A 27,526-nucleotide genomic window follows, 5' to 3' on the forward strand; every position below is an offset into this window, starting at 1 on the left:
GAGAAGTAATTTTCCTGACTTCTCTTTAAAACTGTAAGGTTTTACTCAGGTTACTTGTCTCTAGGGAACCAGGTTTCTACCTATTCTATATCTCCTATAGAAATACTTATCCTCAGGCTAGGCCACATGTCCCATGACTAAAAGTACACAGATTAAAATCTGGTGTTTAGTTACCAAATGTGTAAATATTTGGGTATAACTGGCATTTAAAAAAAAAATTTCAGTAATGCCCATTACAAATAATTTATCTAAATAGACTCAAAAATTAACTGGTTAACTTTAAAACAACCACCTGTTTAATAACATAAATATCTCAATAAGAATGAACCAATGTGACCAGGGAGAATACAGAAATTCTTGGGTTAATTATAACAACATGGTGATAGGTTTCTCAAGGTACTTTCTAAACTCAGCAAGCCACTGGGCTCCAACTGCTCCATCCACAACTCGATGATCACAACTCAGTGTAACAGACATCATGCTAGCCACATCAAATCTAGAAAGAGTAAAAATATTATTAGTTACTCTGAAAGCAATAAACAGATTTTAGCCAGCAATCACCCACATGCTGATTCCTACCCTATAATCCAACCCAAGTAATATTATTATTTTCCACCTACTTTTCATGTCCTCTATATCTTTTTTAAATATTTTTTTAGTTGTTGATAGACCTTTATTTTATTTACTTATATGTGGTTCTGAGAATCAAACCTAGGGCCTCACACGTGCTACTGCTGAACCACAGTCCCAGCCCCTCTATATCTTTTTAAAAATTTTTTATTTATTCTGATTTTTTTATACATGACAGTAGAATGCATTTTGATTCATAGAACACAAAAGGTCATGTTCTCTATATCTTTAGTTCAAATTAAAAGCTTGAAGAAAAAGACCAGAGAGACACCTGGGAACAGGGGTTGGCAAATTATACCACATGTGCCATTATCCTGTCCTCTGCCTGTTTTTATAGAGATTTTTTTTTTCTTTTTTAAAATTTTAATCCTTTCATATATTATTTATGCCTGCTTTCATACTACAATGGTAGGGTTTTGCAATAGAGTCCACATGCTCAGAAATATTTATTATCTGACCCTTGTAAGTGTGCTAAACTCTCATCTAGAATAAATCTCAAATATGATCCCATCAATAGGATCTCATTTTACTTTTCTTATTTTTTAATTTAATTTCACTTTTTGGGGTACTGGGGATTGAACTCAGGGGCACCTAACCACTGAGCCACATCCCCATCCCTAATTTGTATTTTACTTAGAGACAGGATCTCACTGAGTTGCTTAGCGCCCGGCTTTTGCTGAGGCTGGATTTGAACTCCTGATCCTCCTGCCTCAGCCTCCCAAGCCAAGCCACTGGGATTATAGGCATGCACTACTGAGCCCAGCAGGATCCCATTTTAAATAGGATTACTGCATTTAGTAAAATACAAGTTTCTGCTCTAAGGAATTTCATCCTATATTTGCATCTGACTCTATTAAAGCTCTAGTACACCATGCCAGTAAGTACCTATAAAACCAAACTCAGAAACAGATGCATAATGTAATGAAAGTCAGCTTATAATTCCTTCTCCAATTTGGCACTTACCCTTTTTCATTGTCTGCTGGAACCAGCTTATCCTCTGAAGCACCAATTGCCAAAATACACGCCTGAGGTGGGTTAATAATAGCAGAGAAATTCTTAATTCCAAACATACCTAAATTGGAGATTGTAAAAGTGCCACCCTAAAGGAAAAAAGATTAAAAAGAGATCATATTAATTGCTTGCCAGTGTAAATTAGAAAAAATTACAAATATTCTGTGAAAGGTCTTACGACAATTTTGTATTGGCTTCTGCACACTAGTTGGAAAATGTCTTATTTTCAGCATTTGACATGTGACTCAATTTTCCTTTATTTTTAGGACCTAGTATCAGTTAAAACTATGTGGCAGAATCAAACAGTGGAAAATAAAATAAGCATTAGGCTGACCTTAAAAATAACATAAGCCTTTAAGGTCAGTATGTACTATCTCACCTGGAACTCTTGCGGCTGTAGTTTACCCTCTCTTGCTTTAGCTGCTAAAGAAACAACATCATTAGCAATGGTTTCCAGTCCTTTTATATGTGCATTAAACACAATAGGTGTGATGAGTCCTGCAGGAGTGCTGACAGCAACACTGACATCGACAACATGATTTCTGTTTAAAAAGAAAAAAGAAATGAAAAATAATCAATACTGATATTTTTTTAAGAGCCTATGGACAGGGTATATAGCTCAGTGACAGAGTACTTGTCTAGTACGCAAGGCCTTGTGTATAATCCTCAATACCACAAAAAAATTTAAAAAATTTTAAACAGCACCACGTTAAGGAGGAATATGAATATTTAGAAATTTTTAGAGCCAGTTTGTGCTTCAGTTCAAGGTGTCTGTTCTAGTTTATACATTTTGCTGTGCCCTCTCCTTGACTTACACTTTTTAAAAATGATTATGAGAAAAAAAAAATTTTATCAGTAAATTGGAGTCACACCACTCTAACTTCCTCCACCATTCTTGACCAAAAACATGGGTGTAGCTAGCAAAAAACAAAAAACACAACATTCAGTAAGAATTAACTATCTGAACTCGAAGACTAAATGGAGGTGCACAGGCTGGAGCTGAATCTCTGTAGGCAGCAGTTGAGCAGATGAAAAAAAGAGTGAAAGAACAGAACGGCATTAGAAGGGAAAAAGGAGTACTCAGGACATAGAGGTGGTGCTATCTCAGAACTTAAAATTAGGTTTCCAAATTTTTCCAGAGTAAATCACCAGAAGCACCTATGTATCTGGGTTTCATCTCAGATTTATTTTTTGCAGTGCTGGGACTCAAACCCAGGAGGAGTTACATCCTCAGCTGTCGTTTCAGAATATTTTTTAATACCAAAAATAATTATTTTTGTAATTTGAGTATTTTAAGAAACAAAACTATCATTTTGAAGTGGAGATAAGCAAAATAATATTTTAAGACAGATGCAGTGGGCTGAGGCTGTTATTCTGTGGTAGAGCACTTGCCTAGTGTGTGTGAGGCACTGGGTTCAAGTCTCAGCACCACATGAAAATAAACAAATAAAATAAAGGCATTCTATCCATGTACAACTACAAAAAAATTTTTTTAAAAAGATAGATGTAATAACTACAATGTGATATGAAAATAATTTTATTTGTTACTAACCACAAGTACTATGACATTTCTTTATATGTTCTCCACATTTATGAAAGGAAGAGATAATAAATGTTCATAGAGGTTTAAAAAAAAGGTGACTTTTTTCCCCCATCCAAGTTCTGAATTGTACCTACAGTCTCTATGGGGTCTTTAAGGGATCCTGCCCAAGTGTTCTTCAATTGAGAAAAAGTCAAAATTCCACATGAAGGCATGGCTCTGCTCTAAAGAAAGAACTCCAGTCATTTCAGCCTTTCCTAGGGATAAGTTCTAGAAGACTGCAGGTACCAAGTCCCCCAATTTGCCCAAGCTGGCTAGAGCCAGGCTTTTGTTACTTGCAAACACAGAGACCTCTACCAGTAATATTGTGGTCCTTATCAGTTACCATAACTGGGCTTTATTAATCGAATATTTCAAAATAGCTAGTAGAGCCAGGTATGGTGGTACATGTCTGTAATCCCATCTACCCAGTAGTCTAAGGTCCGCCAGGGTAACTTAACAAAACCCTGTCTCAAAACAAAAAGGCTTGGGGCTGATATAGCTCAGTTGATAGAGTGCGTTACCTCGCATGTACAAGGCCCTGGGTTCCATCCCCAGCACCACACACACACAAAAAAGGCACCCTGAGATTCAATCCCCAGTACTGACACACTCCTTTCCCCAGAAAAACAGAAAAAAAGCTAGTAGAGAGAATTCTGAATTGTTCACAACCCCCCCCCCCCAAAACGACAAATGTCTAAAGTGACAGATATGCCATTTAACCTGATCTGATTATTATACATTGTATTCATACAATAATATGTCACACTCAACCCTATAGATACATATAACTATGTGCCAATTAAAAATATTTGAAGTTATTGTCATTACAATATTACTTGCTTAATAACCTTCTCCCTGAAATAGGGATGGTATTTCCTAACTTGTTTATCACTGAATCCAGCAAACAGTACATATTGAATAAGTATTTGTTGAAAGGCTGTATGAACAAATAAATGAAGGGTGTTTGTGAGAATTACTAAACAATTCAACTAAAAAGAACAAATAATTAAAAATTTTAAAAAATAAACAATTCATAGAACTTGCCCTGCAACCTTGATCCTTTCTTTATATGTTATTTTCTTTATGTAGTCTTAAAAGTAGATGGCACTCACTTAATATCAATTTGAATGGCTATTTAAAACACATATACAATAACAAGTGTTAGCAAGGATGTGGAGAAAACTGGAACTCTTATCCACTGTGAGTGGGAAGGTAAAACGGTGCAACCACTTTGAGAAGTAGTATAGAAATTTCTTTAAAAATTAAATGTTTACCCAATGAATAACTCAGTGATTCTATTCCTAAGAATGTACTCCAAAGAAATTAAAACATTTCTACACAAAATATTGTATGCAAATGTTCATTATTCACAATAGCAAAAAAGGGGAAACCAAACGTCCATCAACTGATGAATGCAAAAAAAAACATGGTACACCTATACAGAAACAAATGAATACTATTTAGCAATAGAAAACAATAAACTTCTGATGCATGTCCATGGGGAATCTTGGAAACATTATTAAGTGAAAGAAGCCAGATGCAAAACAAGGCACATTTTATGATTCCACTTCTATAAGTATAGAAAAGATAAACATATAGAGTCAGCAGAACATATTGCTGAGAAGACTGAGGATAGGAGCAATAATTCAAATTCAAATGGACAACAGTGATCTTTGTGGAAGTAATGGAAATTTCTAAAATTAGAACATGGCAGACTGCACAACTCTGTAAATTTACAGAAATCAAGGACTGTTGAGCTGTGGAATTTTATGGTATGTAAACTACTGTAAATTAAAGCTGTTTTAAAAATTGCCTATATGATGGGCAGAAGGGATTGAACAGAATACAAGAAACTATACTTGCCTTCAGAATACTTAAAATTAAAAAACCAAAACCAGTGCTTAACAGATGTTTGCTGCATGAATGCAAGTACCAAATGAGAAATACATACACTATTCAGAAGGCTATTCAGAGAGCATAATTTTCTGTAGGTACTCAAAGAAGAGGAACTTGAACTAGGCTTTAAAAAGACAGGTATGCTTTAAACAGGATAGAACAGTATAATGTTGCGGTTCAAGACTAGGTTTTACTCTTGGTTCAGAGAGTTGGGGGTGCTATAGTTTGAATCTGCAATGTCTCACAAAGACCCATGTGTTAAAGGCTCGGTCCCAGCCATTGGTGCTGTTGGGAGGAGGTGGAACCTTTAAGAGGTAGAGCCCAGTAGAAGGAAGTTAGGTCACTGGAGTGTGCCCCTGAAGGAGATATTAGGATGAGCACCTCCAGGTCTTTTTCTTAGCTTCCCAGCAGTTATGAGATGAATAGGCTGCTTCTACCATGTCAGGCCCGAAGGACCATGGACTGAAACCTATAAAACCATGAGCCAAAATAAACCTTTTCTAGAAGTTGTGTGTCTCAAATATTTTGTCACAGTGACAGAAAGCTAAGTAATATAGCTGGGATTCAAATCTTGGCCGGTTCACCTTTCTCTAGATATGTAGCAGATTACTTCTCTGTGCCTCAATTACCTTATATGCAATGGAGGCAAAAATGGTACCTACTTCACAATATACTCATGAGAATTAAATAATGAATATAAATTCCCTAAGCACTCATTAAGTGTTAGCAATCAATCTAAAATCAAAGAAAGGAAAAGCCCAAATAACATTCTGAGAAGTGGAAAGTTAATGGCATATACAGCAACAGTGGCTAACTCAAACTGGCACAAGAAGGTTTTACAGAAGATCAGAAAGCAAGCCTTGACTGAATTATGGATGGCTATGAATGGCAGAAATTACAAGCTACTTCTGCTCAGTCCCCAGAAAGCTATCCATGAGTTGATGGTGTGGACAGTACTAAAAACAGGAAGACAGACTTAAAGTCTGTTGACTGGTAGTCCTCCAAAAGATACGTCTATATCTTAATTCCCAGATTCATCAATGCAGACTTAGTTGGAAAAACATCTTTGGAGGTATATTTAACTTCCTGAGATAAGATCATCCTCAATTATCTGGATGGCTCTAAATACAAGCGAGAGTCTGTTTAAGAAAAGAGAATACAAAGAAAAAGACCATGTAAAGATGAAAGTAAAAATTGAACTTATGCAACCTCAAAACAAGAAATGCCTATATTTTGGAACTGGAAAAGGCAAGAAAAGATACTCCCATAGAATCTTTGGAGGGAGCAAAATCCTGTAAATACCCTGAATTTGGACTCCTGGCCTCCAGAACTGTGAGAGAGTAAATTTATGTTGTTTTTTTTAATTTGTTTTTGCTGATGCTCGAGATCAAATCCAGAGTCATATGCATACCAGGCAAGGATTCTACCATTGTGCTAAACTCCAAGTCCTAAATTTCAATTCCGAGCCATCAATTTTGTGGTAATTTATAACAACAACACTATGAGACTAATATGCTTATAAGGAATATTAAACTCGTAGATGTTCTCCAAGAGGGGAGTGACCAAGGAAAAAGTTAGAACCAACAAACCATCCAGTATGTGGAGATTGAGAAAAAATTCATGATGAGAACACAGAATATTATTCCCCCTCCTTAAGTCATCATTAAAACCAGTGAGTATAGTATTTATGGTAAACTACATATTTTAATTAGACCCAATTATTTTACAGAAGAGAAGACTATAAAAAATTAAAATATTTAACATAAATATTACATTAATGTTATATTTACATATAGCATTTTATATATTCAATGTTAATATTTTAGAAATTTCTATCATGTGGAGGTGATTGGAGAGTGATATTCCCGGTGAGAGCATGGAAGTTTTAGATTACTCCATACCTCTTTATCCAGTGTTCATCTATGTATTTTGTAATATTTTTTCTATAAGCCAGTAAACATAGGTAAGTGTATCCCTGCATTCTATGAGCTGTCCTAACCAATTATCAAACCCAAGATGGAAGTCACGAGAAGCTCAGTTTGTAGTCAGTAGCTCAGCAGCAAAGGTAGACAAATTCAAGACTGGCATCTGAGGTGAGAGCAGTGTTAGTGGGACTGAGTCCCCAGTCTGTGGGATCTGACTCTAACCCCAGGTAGAGGGTCAGAATTGAATTGAATTGAAGGACACCTACACACTCCAGAACTGACTGCTTGGTTGATGTGTGGGGAACCAACACCCCCCAACACACACACACATACATCTAGTCACAGATGTGGTGCTATAAGTGTGTGAGAGCATAGCAGAAAGGGAAAGAGCTTCGCTTTTTGTTTTTTTTTTCCTTTTCATAAAAATAATAATTATAAGAAGAAGAAAGAACATCTATCTCATATTAGAAACGGGCTACCTTAGGAGTCAGAATCCTGGTTCCAATCATAGTTATGACACTAACATATTAACACAGGGCAATTTACTTAATCCACTGAGCCTCAGTTTCTTCATCTAGAAAATGGAGGGAAAGCACTTACTCATAAAGTGGCCATTAAGGATGGCATTAGAGCAGATTATGCTAAGTGAAGCTAGCCAATCCCTAAAAAACAAATGCCAAATGTCTTCTTTGATATAAGGAGAGTAACTAAGAACAGAGTAGGGACGAAGAGCAGGAGAAGAAATTAACATTAAACAGGGATGAGAGGTGGGAGGGAAAGGGAGAGAGAAGGGGAAATTGCATGGAAATGGAAGGAGACCCTCAGGGTTATACAAAAGTACATACAAGAGGAAGTGAGGGGAAAGGGAAAAATAATACAAGGGGGAGAAATGAATGACAGTAGAGGGGGTAGAGAGAGAAGAGGAGAGGGGAGGGGAGGGGAGGGGGGATAGTAGAGGATAGGAAAGGCAGCAGAACACAACAGACACTAGTATGGCAATATGTAAATCAATGGATGTGTAACTGATGTGATTCTGCAATCTGTATATGGGATAAAAATGGGAGTTCATAACCCACTTGAATCAAAGTGTGAAATATGATATATCAAGAAATTTGTAATGTTTTGAACAACCAACAATAAAAAAATTTAAAAAAAAATAATAAAGTGGCCATTAAGAATTAAATATGAAATCCTTATGTGAAATATACTTGAGTACCACGGTGACAATAACAAACACTATTTTCAACTGTATACTAATTTCCCTTTTCTGAGCTCATACAAAGAATTTATAACCTTTACTAGCTAAACTAGTACTATCTCATAAATGGTTTTGTGTAGTTTTAAAATTGTTTCACCTACGAATGTCATATCCCCCTCTAACTCTTACTTATACATTAGATAACATAAGAAAACTGCTGGGCTAGGGTGTGGCTCAGTGGTAGTGGTGTGAGGTGTGTGTGAGGGGTTCAATCCTCAGCACCACATAAAAATTAAAAATAATTTTTTTTTAAAAAAAGGAATTGTGTCCATCTACAACAAAAAGAAAGAAAGAAATAAAACTGCTGATAGATATAAGCCTCTAGTTATACTTACTGTCTTATAACTGTGTCCATCCAAGAAGAATTTGCTTCAGGAACTTTTAAACAAGCCAGAGCTGATGCTTTTATGATGAAGTCATTGACAGAAATTTTGCTTTTTCCTTCTAACATCTGTAATGACAAGAAACTATGATAGTTTTCTTAAGTTCTCTCCCCAACGTCTGAGATTGTACACCTAATGTTGAGAAAGGAACTAGGGGGATGAAAATATACAAGTGATCCAAAGTGGGAAGGATGAAATGAAACCTAAAGTTGTTCTTCAATCTTGTTTAATGTAGGCCTTAACAGCTATTCATTTCCTGTTAAGTACTGCTTTAGATGCATCCCATAAATTATGATATGTCTTAATTTTCACTCATCTCAACAAGATCAAAATTGATCCTTTGAAAAGATCAGTCAAATGACAACCACAATGACAAATGTTTGGCTGACAGAAAAAGAGAAGACTCAAATTTTAAAATCAGGAATGAAACAAGAGATGTTACTATCTACCTTATATAAATAAAGGATTATAAGAAATACTATGAATAACCATATGCGAACAAATTAGATAACTCTGATTGAGCCAGGTGTGGTGGTACAGGCCTATAATCCCAGCTACTGGTGAGGGTGAGGCAGGAAGACTGCAAATTTGAAGTCAGCCTAGGTAATTTATCAAGACCCTGTCTCAAATTTAAAAAGAAATAGCCGGGGAAGTAAGTAGCTCAATGGCAGAGCACCCCTGGATTCAATTCCTAGTACAATAAAAAAAACAAATAAATCCTTAGATTAATGTATAGATTTAATCCTTAGATTAAAAAAAATAAATCTTTAAATTAATGTATATCTGTTAAGGCCTACATTAAACAAGATGGAAGAACCAACTTCTGGTTTCATTTTATCCTTCCCACCTTGGATCGCTTGTATATTTTCATCCCCCTAGTCCCTTTCTCAACATTAAATGGATAGTGTTTAGCACAGTTGCAGGAACTAGGACCAATATATAAAACTCAGTTTTATTTTTGTTTGTATGGTAGCACTGTACAATCTGAAAATGAAATTTAGAAAACAATTCCATTCATATAAGCACCCAAAAGAATAAAGTATCTAGGAATAAATTCAACAAAAAATATGTAAAACTTCTCTAAAATTTACTTAAATGACTGAAGAAATTAAAATACCTAAATAAATGCCAGAACATCACATAATCATGGATGGGAAGACAATATTGTTAAAATGGCAACAACACCCAAATTGATCTACAAATTTAATGCAATCCTTACCAAAATCTCAACTGGCTTTGTTGCAGAAATTTACAAGCTAATCTAAAATTCATTCATAATGGCAAGATATCCAGAAATGAGCAAAGATGACTTAACTTCATCAATTAAAACTTACTGCAGACCAGCATAGTAGTGTATACCTATAATCCCAGCAACTCAGGAGGATGAGTCAGGAGGATCAAAAGTTCAAGGCTAGCCTCAGCAACTTAGTGAAGCCCTAAGCAACTTAAAAAGGGCTGGGGATGTAGCTCAATGGTATAGCAACCCTGGGTTCAATCCCCAGTATGTGCATACATATGTACTTATGTATATATGCATCTACCTCTCTACCCATAAAACTTACTACAAAGTTAGAGTAATCAGGATTGTGATATTGGCTAGAGGGTACACACACAGATCAATGGAATAGACTTAAGAATCTTGAAACAAACTCTCACATGTATGGTCAATTGATTTTGACAAGGATGCCAAGACAATTCAATGGAGAAAGAATTATCTTTTCAAACAAATGTTGCTGGGACAACTGAATGTAAACATGCAAAAGAATGAAGTTGACTCCTACTTATATTTGTGCAGAAATACACAATAAAACTATAAAACTCTTACAAGGAAACAGGTATGAATCTTCATAACCTTAGACAACGACTTTTTAACAGTAGTCTACTTTATGCTTTGAATATAAACTTTGCTCTCAGCCACTGCAACTTATTTTTAAAATGGATATGTATAATGGTTAATTTGAATTGTCAACTTGATTGGATTAAGAGATGGTGAAGATTAAGAGGCTTTGGGTGTGTCAGTGAGGGTAGGTCTAGGAATGACTAACATGTGAGATAGCCAACTGAAAGAGACCCTCCCTAAGCTTGGGCAGCACCATCCAAATAGGATGATGGCTTGAATGGAATAAAAGTTTAAGAACAAGGAAGCAAGGAACTCAATTCTTCTTGAGATGCAAACTCGATTCTTGAATTGGTTCTTGATTGCTATAGTGATCATCTGAGGATATCAGACACTCACTTCTTCACTCTTCCAAGCAGACTGCCAGAGATTCTCCAGAAGCCTTCAGTCTTGGACTAGGGAAGCACTGTTGATCTCTCTTGTCCTGGGGCTTCAATCTCTTGGAATGCACACCTACTGGTTTTTCCAGCTCTCCAGCCAGCAACTATGGACTATCTAGCTTTTGGTCACATAAGCCAACCTAATAAGTCCCCTTTTTATAATTATACTTCCTGTTAATTCTGTTCCTCTAGAGAACCCAGACTAATATAACACATTTCTTTCTTTTTCTCTCTCCCTGCTCCTCCCTAATCTTTCCCATTCCCTAACCTCAGGGGAAACAGGATTACCTTTCTTCCTTTCTTAGGCAGATTTATCTCTCCTTAAGTCTATACACCCACCACAGAAAAGACTATCCAGACTTTGGGGATAGTACCAGAAGATCTCAGAAATTACTATCTTCCAAATTAACAAGTGAATTATAACTCCAACAGAGAACATGTAGCCTTTGAATCACCTCTTTAAAAGCCTCCTGTTCCTGCTGATGGGCAGAATCACAGCCTTTGGGACAGGAGTCCCCAGTGTTTTTCCTTTGCTAGCAAAGCAATAAAATTTCTTATTCATTTTTTCTCAAAACTGTGTTCTTGTTATTGGATTGGCATTAAGGACAAGAACCGAGCTTTTAGCAGATAAAATGCCAAAAGGGGGGAAAAATTTGGATAAATAGACATACTAAAAGTTTACACTTCAAAGGATCCCATCATCAAGACAGCAAGACTAAAAGCTAAAAAATGGAAAAAAAAAAAAAAAAACTTTAGCAACCATTTATCTACAGTAAGGGATCTGCAGAGTAAATGAAGAAATCATATATATAATAATAAAAAGATAACCATATTATAGAAAAAAAGCAAATTAACTGAGTAAACATTTCTACAAAGAAGATTTAAGAATGCCAACTTGTGAAAAGCTGTTGAATCTGAGTAGCCTCCAGGGAAACGCAAATTAAAACTACAATGAACACTTGACACTTACTAGGATGACTCAAAAAGATAATCAAGTATTATTAGTAATGATATGAAGAAATTAGTACAATCACACATTGTTGATGGTAATATAAAAAGGCAAGTCCACTTCAGAAAACAATCTGGCACTTCCTCAAAAAGTAAACAAAAGGCTGGGAGGGAGTGTTGCTCAATGGAGGAGTACTTGCCTAGCATGTACAAGGCCCTGGACTCATCCAGCACCACACATAAACACACACACATAAGTTAAACATAAGAGTTGTCACATGATCCAGAAATTCCACTCCTAGGCATAAATGTAATAAAACAAATGAAAACTTAGGTCCCCACAAAAATCTGTACATAAAAATTTCATGTCAACATTATTCACAATAGATAAAAAGAGGAAACAATCCATGTCACATTTTGTTGAGTTGTCCATCATCAATTGATGAACAACTCAACAAAATGTGACATATCTCATTATAGTAAAATACTATTCAGCGGTTTAAAAAAATAAAATACTGATACATGCTACATTGTGGATGAACTCTGAAAACATCTTAAATGAAAGAAGCCATTCAGAAAAGACTACATAATCATATGATTCCACTTATAGGAAATATCCATAATAGACCAACCTATAGAAACAAAAAGTAGATGAGTGGATTGGGGATGTAGCTCAATGGCAGAGTACTTGCCTAGCATGTGTGAGGCACTGGGTTTGATTCTAGCACTGCACACAAATAAAAAAATAAAGGTCCATTGACAACTAAAAAATTATTTTAAAAAAAGGTAGATGAGTGGTTTTTTAGGATTGGAATGATGGGAGGTCTGATAGGATAGTGGCTAAGGGGTATAAGATTTCTCTCTCTCTTTTTTTAATTACCTACTAGTGATTAACCTAGGAGCATTCTACCTCTGAGCTACACCTCCAGCCCTTTTTATTTTAGAGATAAGGTCTAGCTAAGCTGCACAGGCTAGCCTCAATCTTACAATCCTCTGTTTCAGTCTCCCAAGTACCTGGGATTACAGGTATACACAACCACACCTGGTTTAAGGAGTGGAAGAATTCTTTCTGGGGTGAGAACAATGTTCTAAAACTTACTGTGGTGATGGTTGTACAACTCTGTGAATATACTAAAACCCACTGAATTGTACACTTTAAATGGATGAAAATGGGGGCTGGGGTTGTAGCTCAGTGTTGAGTGTTTACCTAGCATGTGTGAGGCACTGGATTCAATCCTCAACACCACATAAAAAAATAAATAAAATAAAGATATCGTGTCCATTTACAATTAAAAAAAATTTTTTAAATGGATGAATAGTATGGCATTATAATTATAACTGAATTATAACTCAATAAAGCTGTTCAAAAGAATTTGAATAAAATACATCATACAGGGGCTAGGGTTGTGACTCAGCGGTAGAGTGCTCGCTTGGCATGTGGGAGGTGCTGGGTTCGATCCTCAGCACCACATACAATAAATAAATTAAATAAAAGTTAAAAAAAAAAAAACATTGTACATACATTTGCCTAATTTCCAAGTAAATTTGTGAAAAAAGAGCTTTAATACTTTGACAAAAAAGCTTGCTATCATCTTTAACTCCTATAGCCATCTGCAGAGGTCTGGCGCTGTTTCACTCATGCATTCAGCTATGTATCTCACATTTAAGAGTCTATGCTGGGCACTAACAGTGAAGCTCTGGTACGAAACAGTAGGCAAAATGCATAAAAATTCTGCTCTCCGGGAGCTTATGCTCCAAAGAGGATAAATAATAAATATATGAAACATATATTAGATAGTGTCAAGTCTAAGGAGAAAAAGTGGGGAAGGAGAATTAAGAGCCTTAGGCACTCCATAATTAGCATGAACTTACTTCAACATCTCTGCCAATAAAAACAATTCCAACTTTGAATGGTTCAACCAAGTTATGTCCTTTGTGAATTCCCCAACTACTCTCACTGGTTTCTCCTTCTCTAAACTCCAATAACACTTAAATCTATATAGATCCTTTACCTGTAATAATCTGTACAATGAAATTTAGCAATTGATGAGTATTACCATAAAGAAACTGATCCATGTCCAGCATGGTGGCTCATGCCGGTAATCCCAGCAATTCAGAAGGCTGAGGCAGGAGGATCACAAGTTCAAAGCCAACCTCAGCAATTTAGCGAGGCCCTAAGCAACGTACCAGAGCTTAGTAAGACCCTATCACAAAAAATAAAAAGGATGTAGTTCAGTGGTAAACTGCCGCTGGGTTAAATCCCCAGTAGAAAAAAACAAAAAGAGAGAGAGACTGATCAACAAATGAATATTTTTACTTTGACAAAAATCTTGTAGCTATAGCTCAGTGATATAGAACACTTGCCTAAAATATTCATGATGCCCTGGGTTCAGTCCCCAGCGTCACCAAAAAGAAGAAAAAAAAAAAGCCTTCCATATTTTCACAAGTATTCTAGCCCCAATTAAATTAGGAACTCATAACAATAAAAGACTGTGCCTTATATCATGTTTCCAAAAGTGCCTTATGCTAATCCTAAACACCAAGTAAGTGCATAATACTTAACTATAAACAAAAAGTAAATATAATGTTTCTTTCCTTTCTTTTTTGATATTAAACCATAGGTTTTATTAATGATAAATGTCTGCATTTGTTTTAAAAAGCTTAGCTCTTACTAAACATAATTTTTAAACAAAAACTAATAAGCAAGAATTTGCCATATAACTACATCCATAAATAAGACTTTTAGCCTAATCCAATATTTAAAACTAAATAATGAATATAGATAAAAAAAACAATGCTGAAACTGTCTCCTATTACTGAATATAATGTATTTAGAAAGACACAAGCATACTGAACATAGAAAAACAATTTTGCGGATTTAGTCTACAACACTAGTATGAAGAATGACATGCAATTCAGTATTTCTTTAAAAATATTTTTAAATGGAATCACTTGAACAATGGTTTTATTTTGTTTCATTTGAGAAGACAATCTGTGTTTCACAAACTGATCCTCCTTTCGTACTAAAGAGCAAACTGTGTAAGTTCTCTCTTCTCTTCCCAGAAACTACTTATAGATCACGTCACACAATGACAACATGGAATAATTTTTCTGGTTAAGTATCATGACCAAAAATTATCAGTATTTAAAAAAAATTTCTTTTAGTTATAGACGGACAAAATACCTTTATCTTATTATTTATTTCTATGTGGTGCTGAGGATCAAACCCAGTGCTGCATATGCACCAGGCTAGTGCTCTATCACTAAGCTGCAACCTCAGCTCCCGGTATTTAAAAAAAAAATAAATATCAACTGCAAATCTAGAAAAGTTCTTTTAAAGAATTATGCAAACCCAGCACATATGCAGTACAGCTATTATACAAGCTAAGCAGTATGACTTATAAATGTGTATATAACAACCACATGCACTAAAGACTACCTTCTACAAAGTTTAATAGTGTTGCTAAGTTAATAAATCTTTCAGGGCTGGGGATGTGGCTCAAGCAGTAACGTGCTCTCCTGGCATGCGCAGGGCGCTGGGTTCGATTCTCAGCACCACATAAAAATAAAATAAAGATGATGTGTCCACCAAAAAATTGAAAAATAAATATTAAAAAATTCTCTCTCTTTAAAAAAATAAATCTTTCAAAGCAGTGAAGAATTATATAAACAGAGTTTCCAAAAGATAATAATTGCTTAAACTGTTAAAAGAACCCTGAGTCAGAACTTAATAGCTTCCTAAAATTATATCTATAATGTTTCTTACTTACCAAAAAAAAAACCTCAAATATTACATCCCAGTGACTTTGCTAGGCTAAAATCTATGTCTGGCAAAGTTGACTTTAAGTGACAAGTTTTAATCAAGGGTTAGAAAATGAAAATTCTCTAGGATATTGACAGCAAGTTAAAATTAAAATGATATTCATTTTTTTTTATCACCAACTGGCATACTGTAATAAAATACACAGAAAAAATGTAACTGTTTAGTGGAGAAAAATATTTTATAATTTATAGATTTGGAATTTCTGGAAGTTTTACCTTATTCAGTTCTTTCCGTACCAACAAAACTTCTCCCATATTTACATCAATAGAAAGGTAATAATGAGGTATGGTTTGTTTCGATTGCATTAGCCGTTGTGCAATAACCTGAAACCAGAGATTCAAAAATCAATTATCTTGAGTTGAGAGGAGACCTTCCCTAATTCAGATCTGTTTGCCTCTTCATTCTGCTTACCTCATAATGCTAACCCCAAGCATTATCAGAATAGGAAGATATATACACAGTGATTTCTTTATCCTAAGTATTCAACTAACCAAACAAGTTTTCCTTAATCATCTAATATTCCCAAACAAAAAGGACTGTTAATGTTTTAAATTATGAATACAACAAAACAACTAGAGTAAATATGCCTCCAACAGCTCTGGATCCAGATTTTTCTTACTCGACGAATGTTGCTTATTGGGATATCTGTGAAGACACCTGTAGGAATGGGTGCCACTCCTGGACTTGGTGGAGGCACAGCAGCTGCTGGAGCCTGTAGGTGGAAAGAAAAAGCTCTCAGTAACTATGGCTCAATCTAAGCATAAATACCTGTTACACTACCAGTGACTCTTTACAGATGGCAAAGTAAAAACTAAAAGTTTTGTAGAACAGCTAGTTATATCCCCAGGAAGCAAAAGGGACTTGAATTAGATTTAAGAGATATTATTAATTGGTTTTACTTAGAATTCTGAAATCATGTTTTAAGTATCATTTTTCTTTGAGCCTAGATTATGTCAAAATAATATTATTTTTGCAAAATTACCCTCAATAAAGCAATCAAAGCATTCTTAAATTAAAAGGATTAAGAGATGAATATAAACAAACTAGTCAATTTCCTGAACAATGTTAAGGAAAAACAAGACTAAATCTTTCATTTTAAAGAGAACATCTGGGGCCGGGATTATGGCTCAACAGCAGAGCACATGCCTCTCACGTGTAAGGCCCTGGGTTCAATCCTCAGCATCACATAAAAATGAATAAATAAAAAATAAAGGTACTGTGTCCAACTACAACTAAAAAAAATAAACATTAAATAAAGAGAACACTGAATAACTAAAAAATTTTCCTCATATTTCGCTGATTATCTTAACATCTTACCCAATAAAACAGAATTTGGACATATAGATTTAGTCCTTCTGTAGACTCATTAAACACATAAACTTAAAGACAACCAACTTGCAAATATGTTTTTAAAAATGGGCTGAGCTGGTCATGGTGATACATGCCTATAATTGCAGCAATTCAGGAGGTTGAGGCAAGAGGACCACAGGCCAGACTCAGCAACTTAGTGAGGCCGTAATAACTTAGTAAGACCCTGTCTCAAAATTGAAAAAAAAGGCGGGGTATGTAGCTCAGTGATAAAAAGCCCCAGGGTTCAATCCCCAGTATCAAAAAGGAAAAAAAAAAAGGCAAGGGCGGAGGGATGAATACACAAATGCAAATTGTTAAGCCACTGATATTAGAAGAAAATGCAGTTTTGATTAAATTATTTCATTAATACTGTATGAAATGGTATAACAGGCAGGACAAAAACACTCTGCAGGGACAAACTGAAAAAAGTAGAGTCAAATATAACTCACAGGAGCAACTTTAGTAGGCACAAAAGAGTCAATGTCCTTCTTGATAATTCTGCCATCTGGTCCCGTCCCTAGAAGAAATACATAAATATCACATATGCGACAGCATGCCACTAGATCTCCAAGGAGATCAACATTGTCCTGAAGTGCAAGTTCCTAAGGGTTTGCTACCAAAAACACTCTATAGGGGTTGCAGTCTTATCCCTAGTCCTTCAAGTTCTCCCTTAAAATATCAGCGTTTATTCATTAATCTTTTTATTTTTTGTTTTTTAAGTACAGGAGGTTTAATCCAGAGACAGATGAGAGGCAAGTATTACTCCACTGAGCTACATCCCTTGAGATAGGGTTTCACTAAGTTACCAAGCTGGCTTGAACTTGTGATCGACCTGCTTTAGCCTCCTCAAGTAGCTGGGATTAAACATATGCCAAATTTCTCTCTCTCTTTTTTTTTTTTTCCTTCCATACCAGGGATTGAACCCAGGGGGCTCTTAGCCACTGAGCCACATCCCCAGCCCTTCTACATTTTTTATTTTGAGCCAGGGCCTCGCCTAGTTGCTGAGGCTGGCTTAGAACTTGCAATCCTCCTGCCTCAGTCTCCCAAGCCCCAGGGATTACAGGCATGTGCCACTGCACCTGGCCTATTTCTCTTTTAGATTTCCATCTAAATAAGCTGTGCTTTTTTTTTTTTTCATCTTCTTTTAACTTGGGAAATACTGGCAAAAAATAATGCTGAGCACAGTTTACACATCTGTAAGAAAAACTGTTCCCTACTTGTTAGCTAAATAAATAAAAAGAAAGAAAAAAATAACAGAAACAAAAAATTCTCAACCTGAAATAGAATCTCACTTTACTTCATAAAGAATTCCCTCTACAGGGTTGACAGATATGTGAGTAATTGTCTGGACAAATTGGGCTCGTCAAATTTTCACCCCCCAATAGCATGAATTTTAACTTTAATTATCTCATCTTGAGGACTATTCATTCCTTAGGTGGTCTCAGACATTCACAGCTTTCTCACAGTAGCCAAAGCTACTGGTTAGAGACAAAGAATCGGGTACAATGCCACTTATGAGGAAGGACCTCTCCAAGTACTCTCCATAGATTTAAGAGATTTAGTATTATTTTTATTTAATTTCCCCCCCTCCTCCAATCTGTAACAGCATACATTTAATGTTAGACCCAAGGACATAATCCTGACCTTTAATTTTGATAGATTCAGACTTTAGTTATTATAATACCTTTTATACTGGCCCACTTCTAGAAAAAATTTGGTCAAATTGATTCATCTTCCCCCATGGCAGACTTTTAAAAGGGCTCTCGTTGTGTGCAGTTCTTCCCAATTCCTTTCCTTCAATATGAAAACTGAGTTGTCTAGGACTGTGTTTATCCTCACCAGGAGCTCTAGAACAGAGGTGTCAGCATCCCTATTAGATTATCTTCTTTTATAAAAGATAGAAACCATAACCTCCCCTTATAACCAAAACTGAGCTAGACACTGAGATGTGCAGCCCCACCAGGGAGGAAACCTGTAGCATCACCTGCTTTATTCCAAGCTTCAGCCTTCCTAACCAATAGTAATTAATGAAATCTTTTACCCTTCTTTGCCTCTCTGCCTAAGAAGACATAGCAGACACTCATGAAGCAAAATGACATAAAGGGAAGAACAGTGAACTAGCAGTAAAGTATGGAGGGTTCTTATCTAACATAAACTAGACAGATGACTATAGTTACATAGTCTCATCTAGTCCTCATTTTCACTTGTAGATCAGAGATTATAATATCAACCCCCCGTTCACAGGAAAGTTTTGAAGACAAAATGGGATAGTGATGTAAAAAGTTCTGTGCACCAAAGAAATATAAAATATTATATGGGCAGCCTTGAGTCTAATCAAACTCTGAACCAAGGTTTAGAGTTCAACATAGTTTTTCCCTAACTAATTATATTTTGGTCAAATTTGCAAAACAATCTGTTGATTTACTCAACTTTTCCCTTAGTTTTTCCTTAATTGGGCTTATTTTTTTTCTTTCTCACATAATGCTGCTCAGAGTTGGGATGTGGATTAAGTATCCTTGCTACTCCTCCTAGCTAATTCTAAAACTTTCTATCTCCTCAAAAACCTCAACCCCTTTTGAAGTTCATGTCATCTAGTTATACAGCCTACTCTTCTTCATGTCTGTCTCTCATCTACCAATTCATAACTATTCCCATTTACTCAGATTAATTGCATCTTAACACACTGTCCTCTTGGGAACCACAGTCCACTCAAAACCCAGATTTCTAAGTTACTCAGCTCCAACTTTTCCCTCCCACCCACAAGAACACCCCCAACCTCTAAGGTCAAATCCTAGACTATATTATTACTAGTACTTAAACTAGTACTAGTAATTCTAGATATCTCTGAATCTAGAATTCAAGCAACCATCTTGCTAATGCCATCACTGTGATATAATAAAAAATATATTTGATCTTTGTTCTAGGTTCCTAGAATGGACCTCCTGAAACCTTTGGAATTTCCTGAGTGGTAAGTGTCTTCTATTACTCATAACAAGCCCCTTCATACCACACCAGAGTTTTTGCTAAGGAAGTGCCTTAGGTTGGGCTCTTAGATAGCTACTAGGATCAGGGCTAGTCAGCCAGAAAGACCAAACACATGATTGAGGGTAATTAACTTTCAATCCCCTTTCCCTTCTCTCTCCCCATCTCCTTCCTCCTCTGCTGCCCCACTTCCTGGGAGAGAAGGAAGATTGGAGATTGAGTTCAATGACAAAATGGAAAACAGTTTAGTCAATCATGTCTTTGTAATGACATGTCTATGAAAATAAACATTTTTCCTCCAGTACTGGGAACTGACAAAACGTCTACCACTGAGCTATATACCCAACACTGAAAATAAAAAATTCTTTAACAGTGATATTCAGAGAGCTTCCAGGTTACTAAACATATCCATGTGCTGTGAGGATGGCATGCCAGAGAAGGCATGGAAGTTCTGTGTACCCCTCCCCACTATACCTTGCCCTATGCATCTCATCCATTTGGCTGTTTCTGAGCTATATCCTTTATAACAAATCAATAGTAGTAAGTAGTGTTTACTTGAGTTCTGTGAGTTGTTCTAGCAAATCACCAAACCTGAGAAGAGGTTCTTGGGGATTCCTGATTACTAACTAGTGATTAAGACATAAAGATGACACCCAGGCCTTGCAACTGAAAGTAACTGAAGTAAAGGGAGTCTTGCAGGACTGAGCCCTGTGGACTCATGCCAAATCTAGGTAGCTAATGTCAAAATTGGACTGAATTCCTGGACACCCAGCTGGCATCAGAGAATTGAAGGATATGGGGACACCAAGCATTTGGTGTCAGAAAACACACAATAACTGATACTGATACTGATACTCTGAGCTCACTTAGCCCAGACCACACCCTTCCACCAATGAAAAAATAATCACTTCTGCCTCATCAAGATACCACTCCACTGATTCCTTTACTCTCATTATCCATGACCTCCCTCTGGTCTTCACTTTCCTCCTAACCCAGTTTACATTCTATGGATTATTCTTATAATCCTCCTTTGCAAAACCCTAAGACTATTTATCTTTCTCAGTGTCAACACTGAGACAACTTAATGTTGCTATATAGAAATACATGACAGAAACACAAACCTAAAACAGATACACAAAACTGCCCAGAAATGCAATAATTTCCTTTAAATTCACCTTTTTGATCTCTGAGGCTACTACTTTCTAATTGCTCTAACCACAAAATTTTCCTCACTCATTAACCAGCTAGTATCTTCATTTCACATTTATTTATCAAACAGTAGTGACCAAAAAGGAACTCTTGTCATCTTTTACCACCAAACTGATAAAGCCATCCTATATTTTCTCTCCTATGAAAATAGATAAAAATGTTCTTAATTTCTATAAAGGCCAATTACATTCCTTCTTTTTTTTTTTAATGTGGTGTTGGGGATCAAACCTAGTGCCTCACGCATACTAGACAAGTGCTCTACCACTGAACCACAGCCACAGCTCTTTTGAATTCCTTCTTAAGAACTTTGTTCCTTGTGAAACCATCCTGCTCATAATCCCCTTCTATGTCATCCACTGATCCCTTTCTATTAGGCCACTGATTCTCAAGGAGAGCAATTTAGCTCCCCAGGGAATCCATGATAATGTCTTAAGACATTTCTGTTTGTCCTAAGTAGAGATTAGTACTACCACCTTACTAGATTGAGGCCAAGAACATTACATCATATGATGTACAGGTCACAGCCCACACACAACAAAAAATTATCTGGTCAAAAAAATCAATAGTGCCACTACTGAGGAACTCCATACTAGATTCATTCTAACACTTATCTTCAAAAGCCCTCCCTACATATATTTTACTTTATTATTATTTAATTTTACTTTTTTTTTTCCCCAGGATTGAGTGTAGAATCCAGGAATGCTTTTCCATTGAGCTACATCCCTAGCCCTTCTTATTTTTATTTTCAGATAGGGTCTTGTGAAGTTGCCCAGGCTGGCCTCAAACTTATGCTCCTCCTGCCTCAGCCTCCTAAACTGCTGAGATTACAGGCACTTGCCACCATGCCCAGCAAAAAACCCTCTTAGGTCCACATCCATCTAAAGCTATCATTATTCCTATGCCTTTCTTCATAGCAAGCTTTTTTTTTTTTTCCCCTTTTCAGTACCAGGGATTAAACTAAGGGGCACTTACTATCTCTAGCCGTTTTTTGTATTTTATTTAGAGACAGGGTCTCACTGAGTTGCTTAGGGCTTCACTAAGTTGCTGATGCTGGCTTTAAACTCCTGATCCTCCTATCTGAACCTCTTGAACCACTGGGATAGAAGACGTGAGCCACCATGCCCAGCAACAGCTAGACTTCTTGAATGAGTTGTCCACAATCCTCTCTCCATTTCACATCTACTTCTTGACTTATTCAGATAGGTTTCCACTCAATCATTCTTCTGAAATTACTGTTGTCCTCTATAAAATCCTTGATTGAGTTCTGTTGATTCCAGGTAAAAAATGTGTCTTAAAGTTGTTCATTTCTTTTTATTTTCACCACCCTTGTCTAAGCTACCATCATTAGCTCCAGCCATCTTAACAGATAACTTGGCTTTCATTTAATCCATTTCCTCAAAGCAACCAAAATATTCTCTTACAAAACATAAATCATTTTATTTCACTTCCTTGCTTATGTCTTTCAATGACTTCCTATTATACTTTAAATGAAATTTCAACTCTTGATCAAGATCTATAAGGTTCATAATAATCTCATCTCTGTGCTTCTTCCCCAACTCATTCATCTTCTACCACTAGACCAGACCCACTGCTCCCCATGTTCCATTACATTCTTCAAACATGTCAAGCTCTTTTCCATTTTAGACTGTATACTGCTGGTCTCTCTGCCCCAAATGATCTTTCCTCTGTACTTCACATGCTTGGCCCAAAGCTGACTCCTCATCTTTCAATCAGATCAAATGTCACTTCATCCAAAAGATCTTCTCTAACCACCATGTCTAAAAGTAGTCATGACCGTTCATATATTTATCCTGTCACTAGTGTATCACTCAGCTTATTTCTTTCTTAACAGTGAAATCATCATTTAATAAAATACATTACCGTAACAGCTAATACCTAAAATTCTTTCTCTGCACATGCATTTATTTACTCATGTAATCCTCACAACAAATCAGGTATTATTTTTATACACAAATGAAGAGAATGAGACACAAAGTTCACATGGCTAGTACTAAAAGAGCTAACATTTAAACTCAAGCAATCAAGCTCCAGAGCCCATACTTCATGCACATAACATAATTTGATCATTCTCATTCTCCAGAACCTTCCCTTTCCCTCTTCTCCTCCCTCCCTCTGATCAGAGCCCACTCTTAATTACCAAGCTATATATCTCCTTTCTGTTCACTTTTTTTTTTTTTTTTTTTGGTACCAGGGATTGAACCCAGGGCCACTTAAGCACTAAGCCACATCTCCAGCCCTTTTTATTTTTTGAGTCAAGGTCTTACTAAGTTGCTTAGGGCCTCCTAAATTGCTGAGGCTGGCTTTGTACTTGTGATCCTCCTGCCTAAGCCTCCCAAGCTGCTGGGATAATAGGCAGGTGCCACTGCACCCAGCTTATTTCTTTATTGTCGACCATGCAGGCAAATGAAACTGAAATCTTATGAACAAGGATCTGATGTATATAGAACTTGGTGAATATTTGCTTAAATAATAATAAATGAATAACCTAACTGCCTGCATAGTAAAAATAATGGGATTTTCCCTTCTTATCTCATTAGTTAGTGTTGCCAACTATCTAATGAATGGTCTTTCTTAACTTGTTTAAATTTTTCAGATATAAATAATAATCTAGTCCCTCTTCTGTCTTCAAAATTTATTCCCACTAACACTGCTATCTTGACTCTAATCATATATACGAAAGAAATGGCAACATACAAGTGAAATAGCATAAGACGGACAAAAAAAAAAGAGTCTGCCAATATTATAAGAATCCTGTGAAGTCCAAACAATTTATAACCTTCTATCCTTGTATCTTGGGATTGGCTTGACTTTTAACTACAAAATAGTAGTTTGCAGGCAGATGATAACCAGCACTGAGTGCCCATAGCTGGGCAACTGGGGAACCAGCCATATTTTTCCTTAGTAATTATGGCAGCATAGGTGGTGGGAAAAAAAACAGACTTTAGATATATAACAAATCCAGATTCAAATTGCAACTTCATTATGTAACAAATAGGAATACTCCTTAAGATTCTGTTCTTACCCAAAAAAATGGTTAATTCTTACTTTAGAAACTGTTGTTCAAATTAAATGTGGTACATTAAATGACCAACACATAGCATTAGCCATCAAACCAGGTTCCAAGAATACTAATTCCCCTCCTTTTCCAAGTAAGTATTTAAATCACTTTACATTAAACTAGCTTAAGTTTATCCAAGAATACAAGAATTTATGTGCCAGGTAATAGTAACAATATGAATGACAACAAATACATACTGAGTACTTACATGCTAGATACTTTTCTAAGCACTTCACCTTTATAACACATTTAATTCTCATCATTCTCTATATACATTACTATCTTAAATTCATCTAAAGACATATGATAAGCTAAGTAGTCATTCACCTAAAGATGAAAACATAGAAAACAATAAAAAGCTAAGATTCCAAACCCAAGTGATTTATCACTGTGCTACATCCCCAGCCATTTTTATTTTTTATTTTGAGACAAGGTCTTGCTAAATTGCTTAGGGTCTTGCTGAGTTGCTGGGGCTAGCCTTGCCTTAGCCTCCTGAGTCACTGGGATTACAGGCATGCACCACCCCACAGCTGGCTAAGCTGTATGTTTACTTTGGGGAAAAAAAGATTGAATAAAGCTTTTTCCCTTGCCCTTAGGGAGCTTTAGTTCAGTTTTATACGAATTTTATTATTTTAAGTCATTTAAAATCACCCCTACTTCATGTTTTGTTTTGTTACATTCAGTAAACCTAGCACTAATAAAAAATATCCTCTTATTACAAAACCAGGTCCTAAAACCCAACTTTGCTAAGCAAGAATGTGTATTTTCACCAACAATTAAGCAGTTCCCATGAAGGTAGGGCAATTTTTAAAAGGTATCTAAATTCTTCAGGAAGATCCTAAGAAGACTAAATAAAACATAATAATGTTTTCCTACTCTGTGGAGACAATAAAGGGATATTTTCCTCCCTCATCATCCTATTATTCTACTTAAGACAATTATATACAGTTGTACGCAATGGTTTCAAAAAGGAAATTCAACTATATTTTAACTTTACAACTCCATGCCATAGACAGAGTCTTACCTTTTACTTGTGTAAGGTCAATTCCTTTTTCTGTTGCCAACTTCTTTGCAAGAGGGCTAACAAATACCCTTCCCTTTGGTCCAGCAGGAGCAGTTGGAAAGGTGGCTGAGGGTGTAGGAGCTAAAGGTGCAGGAGTTGGAGGAACAGGGGCCACCTTTGAAAAAAGTTTCAAATTATTAATTCATCATGCAAAGATTGGTCTGAAAGATTTAAGTGTACATTTTATGAATAAATTAAAAGGTATTTTAATTAAATAACATGCATCCTTTTCCCCAAAGATCTTTCTTTCTGCTTAACCAACACAGTGTAACAATAGGAACAGCAAAAACAATCCTTTATGACAAAGACAGAACAAAGTCAAGTTATCTTAGGAAAACATGGACAGGTATTGAATTTAATACTGCTGACCAGTATATAATATCCTTACAGCCTCTCTTCACTTCAATCACTTGACATTACTTTATACTGATTAAGTACATCACCAACTAGCTTTTGTCTTTATTTAATCAAATTTCAAAATACAAAATTATGCTAGAATGTTCCAAGTTGAAAAGTATCTTAAAAAAATAAACTAACACTGCTACTTTCTAGCTCCCTGTGAATGAAGGACACTCAGAAATCAAATTTTCTCCTACAGTAATGTGCATCTAGTCTGAACTCACATGATTCTAGCATCTGCAGAAGCTTCACTGTGTTATCTATCTATGCTTGGAGTTCACACAAGTTCATTTTTTAGATGTATACTGTACAATACATTGTATATGGTAATATGCCAAATTCTATGCAAAACAAGTATGCTTGTCAAGCTTCCAGTGCATTACAAATATATACTCGACCTACTAAAAAATGTAAATACCTAAAAGGATAAGAAATGTCAGGCATCATATAGTAAATGTGACTATGTCACCTCCACATTTTTCTCAGCAGGACTCAAGACAGCAGTGGGAAAAAAGCTAGAAGGCTCAAACTACTGACCATTAAAAGCAAGGCACAGTGCCAACTAACCCTACAAATGTTAACCAACTATCCCCTTCCCTATTCATATAATCTTGGAGCTCAAAGGAACCTAGGACATCATCTAATCACATCCCTTTAATTTATTCTTTAACAGGATAAATGTTCCCTTGATTCTGGAGCCATACCTACCGGAGGTGGGGTAGGTGGTGGTGCTTGTGGTTTTAAATCAGTTACTTCAGTTGGCCTATAATCAGCAAATGCTGCTATATCTGACTCTTTTTCTACGATGATACAAAGTGGGGTTCCCAGAGGGACATCTCTTGTGCCTTCAGGAACCAGGATTTTTGCCAGATAACCTTCTTCCTGTACTTCAAAACCTTAAATAGAAAGAAAAAAATTATGGTAATTAAAAGACTCTACTATTAATACAAACAGTAGAGTTTTAAGTACAGGCTTTTTTCATTCTAACTAGTTACATAGCCTTTTTATAAGCTATTTAACCTGGACCTCAGTTTCTTTATAAAATGGGCAAAATTATACTACAATCATCATTGGATTTAACCATTTATAGATCAAAATTTTATACTGTTCCTGAGTTAAGTCTATGATAATTGCATCTATACTGAAGATATATATATACTTTTTTCTCTTGTCATTATTCCCTAAACAATATAGTGTAACAACTACTTACTTAGTTTTTACTGTATTAGGTATTAGAAGTAACCTAGAAATGAGTTAAAGTATATAGGAGGGGTCAGGGAATAGCTCAGTAGCAGAGGTCTTGCCTAGTATGCACAAGTCCCTAGGTTCAATCCCCAGCACATCAAAAAGAAAAAACAAAAAACAAATATATGGCAAATATGAGAGAATACATATAAATTCTATGCAAATATTATGCCATTTTATATAAGAGACTTAATTATCTGCAGATTGGGGGGGCAATTCCCCGCCTCCCTCTAGATAACAAGGAATGACTATACCTACCTCAGGTATTTTAATGAATTTAGAAACAATACCTGGTACAAATACAGCTGACCCTCCAAATCCACAGGACTAAAATCATTTGAAAAAAATAATGCATCTGAGCTTAACATGTACAGATTTTTATTCTGGAACCAATTCCCTGTGGATTCTGAGGAGCAACTGTATCTGCTAAATAAAAACTATCAGAGATTAGAGAAAATGATTAGTT

The 27,526-nt window shown here is 35.9% G+C and overlaps 1 protein-coding gene across 1 annotated transcript in view; it reads right to left on the reverse strand.

Moving 5' to 3' along the window:
• Positions 1-273: 273 nt before the first annotated feature.
• The window catches only part of Dlat (dihydrolipoamide S-acetyltransferase), a 35,420-nt gene continuing 8,167 nt past the window's right edge, over positions 274-27,526 (reverse strand). Inside the window, exons 6-14 of the mRNA XM_046465707.2 lie at positions 26,524-26,711; positions 25,378-25,531; positions 17,533-17,600; positions 16,353-16,445; positions 15,949-16,056; positions 8,638-8,753; positions 2,021-2,183; positions 1,594-1,730; positions 274-496 (exon numbers count right to left, since the gene is read on the reverse strand). Of these exons, the coding sequence (XP_046321663.1) occupies positions 367-496; positions 1,594-1,730; positions 2,021-2,183; positions 8,638-8,753; positions 15,949-16,056; positions 16,353-16,445; positions 17,533-17,600; positions 25,378-25,531; positions 26,524-26,711 (1,157 nt within the window). The 3' untranslated portion in view covers positions 274-366. The remainder of the gene's footprint in view (positions 497-1,593; positions 1,731-2,020; positions 2,184-8,637; positions 8,754-15,948; positions 16,057-16,352; positions 16,446-17,532; positions 17,601-25,377; positions 25,532-26,523; positions 26,712-27,526) is intronic.

This window comes from Marmota monax, unplaced genomic scaffold, assembly GCF_021218885.2.
Source record: "Marmota monax isolate L192 unplaced genomic scaffold, Marmota_monax_Labrador192_F-V1.1 WCK01_AAM20220418_F8-fsc00045, whole genome shotgun sequence".
Lineage (NCBI taxonomy): Eukaryota > Metazoa > Chordata > Mammalia > Rodentia > Sciuridae > Marmota > Marmota monax.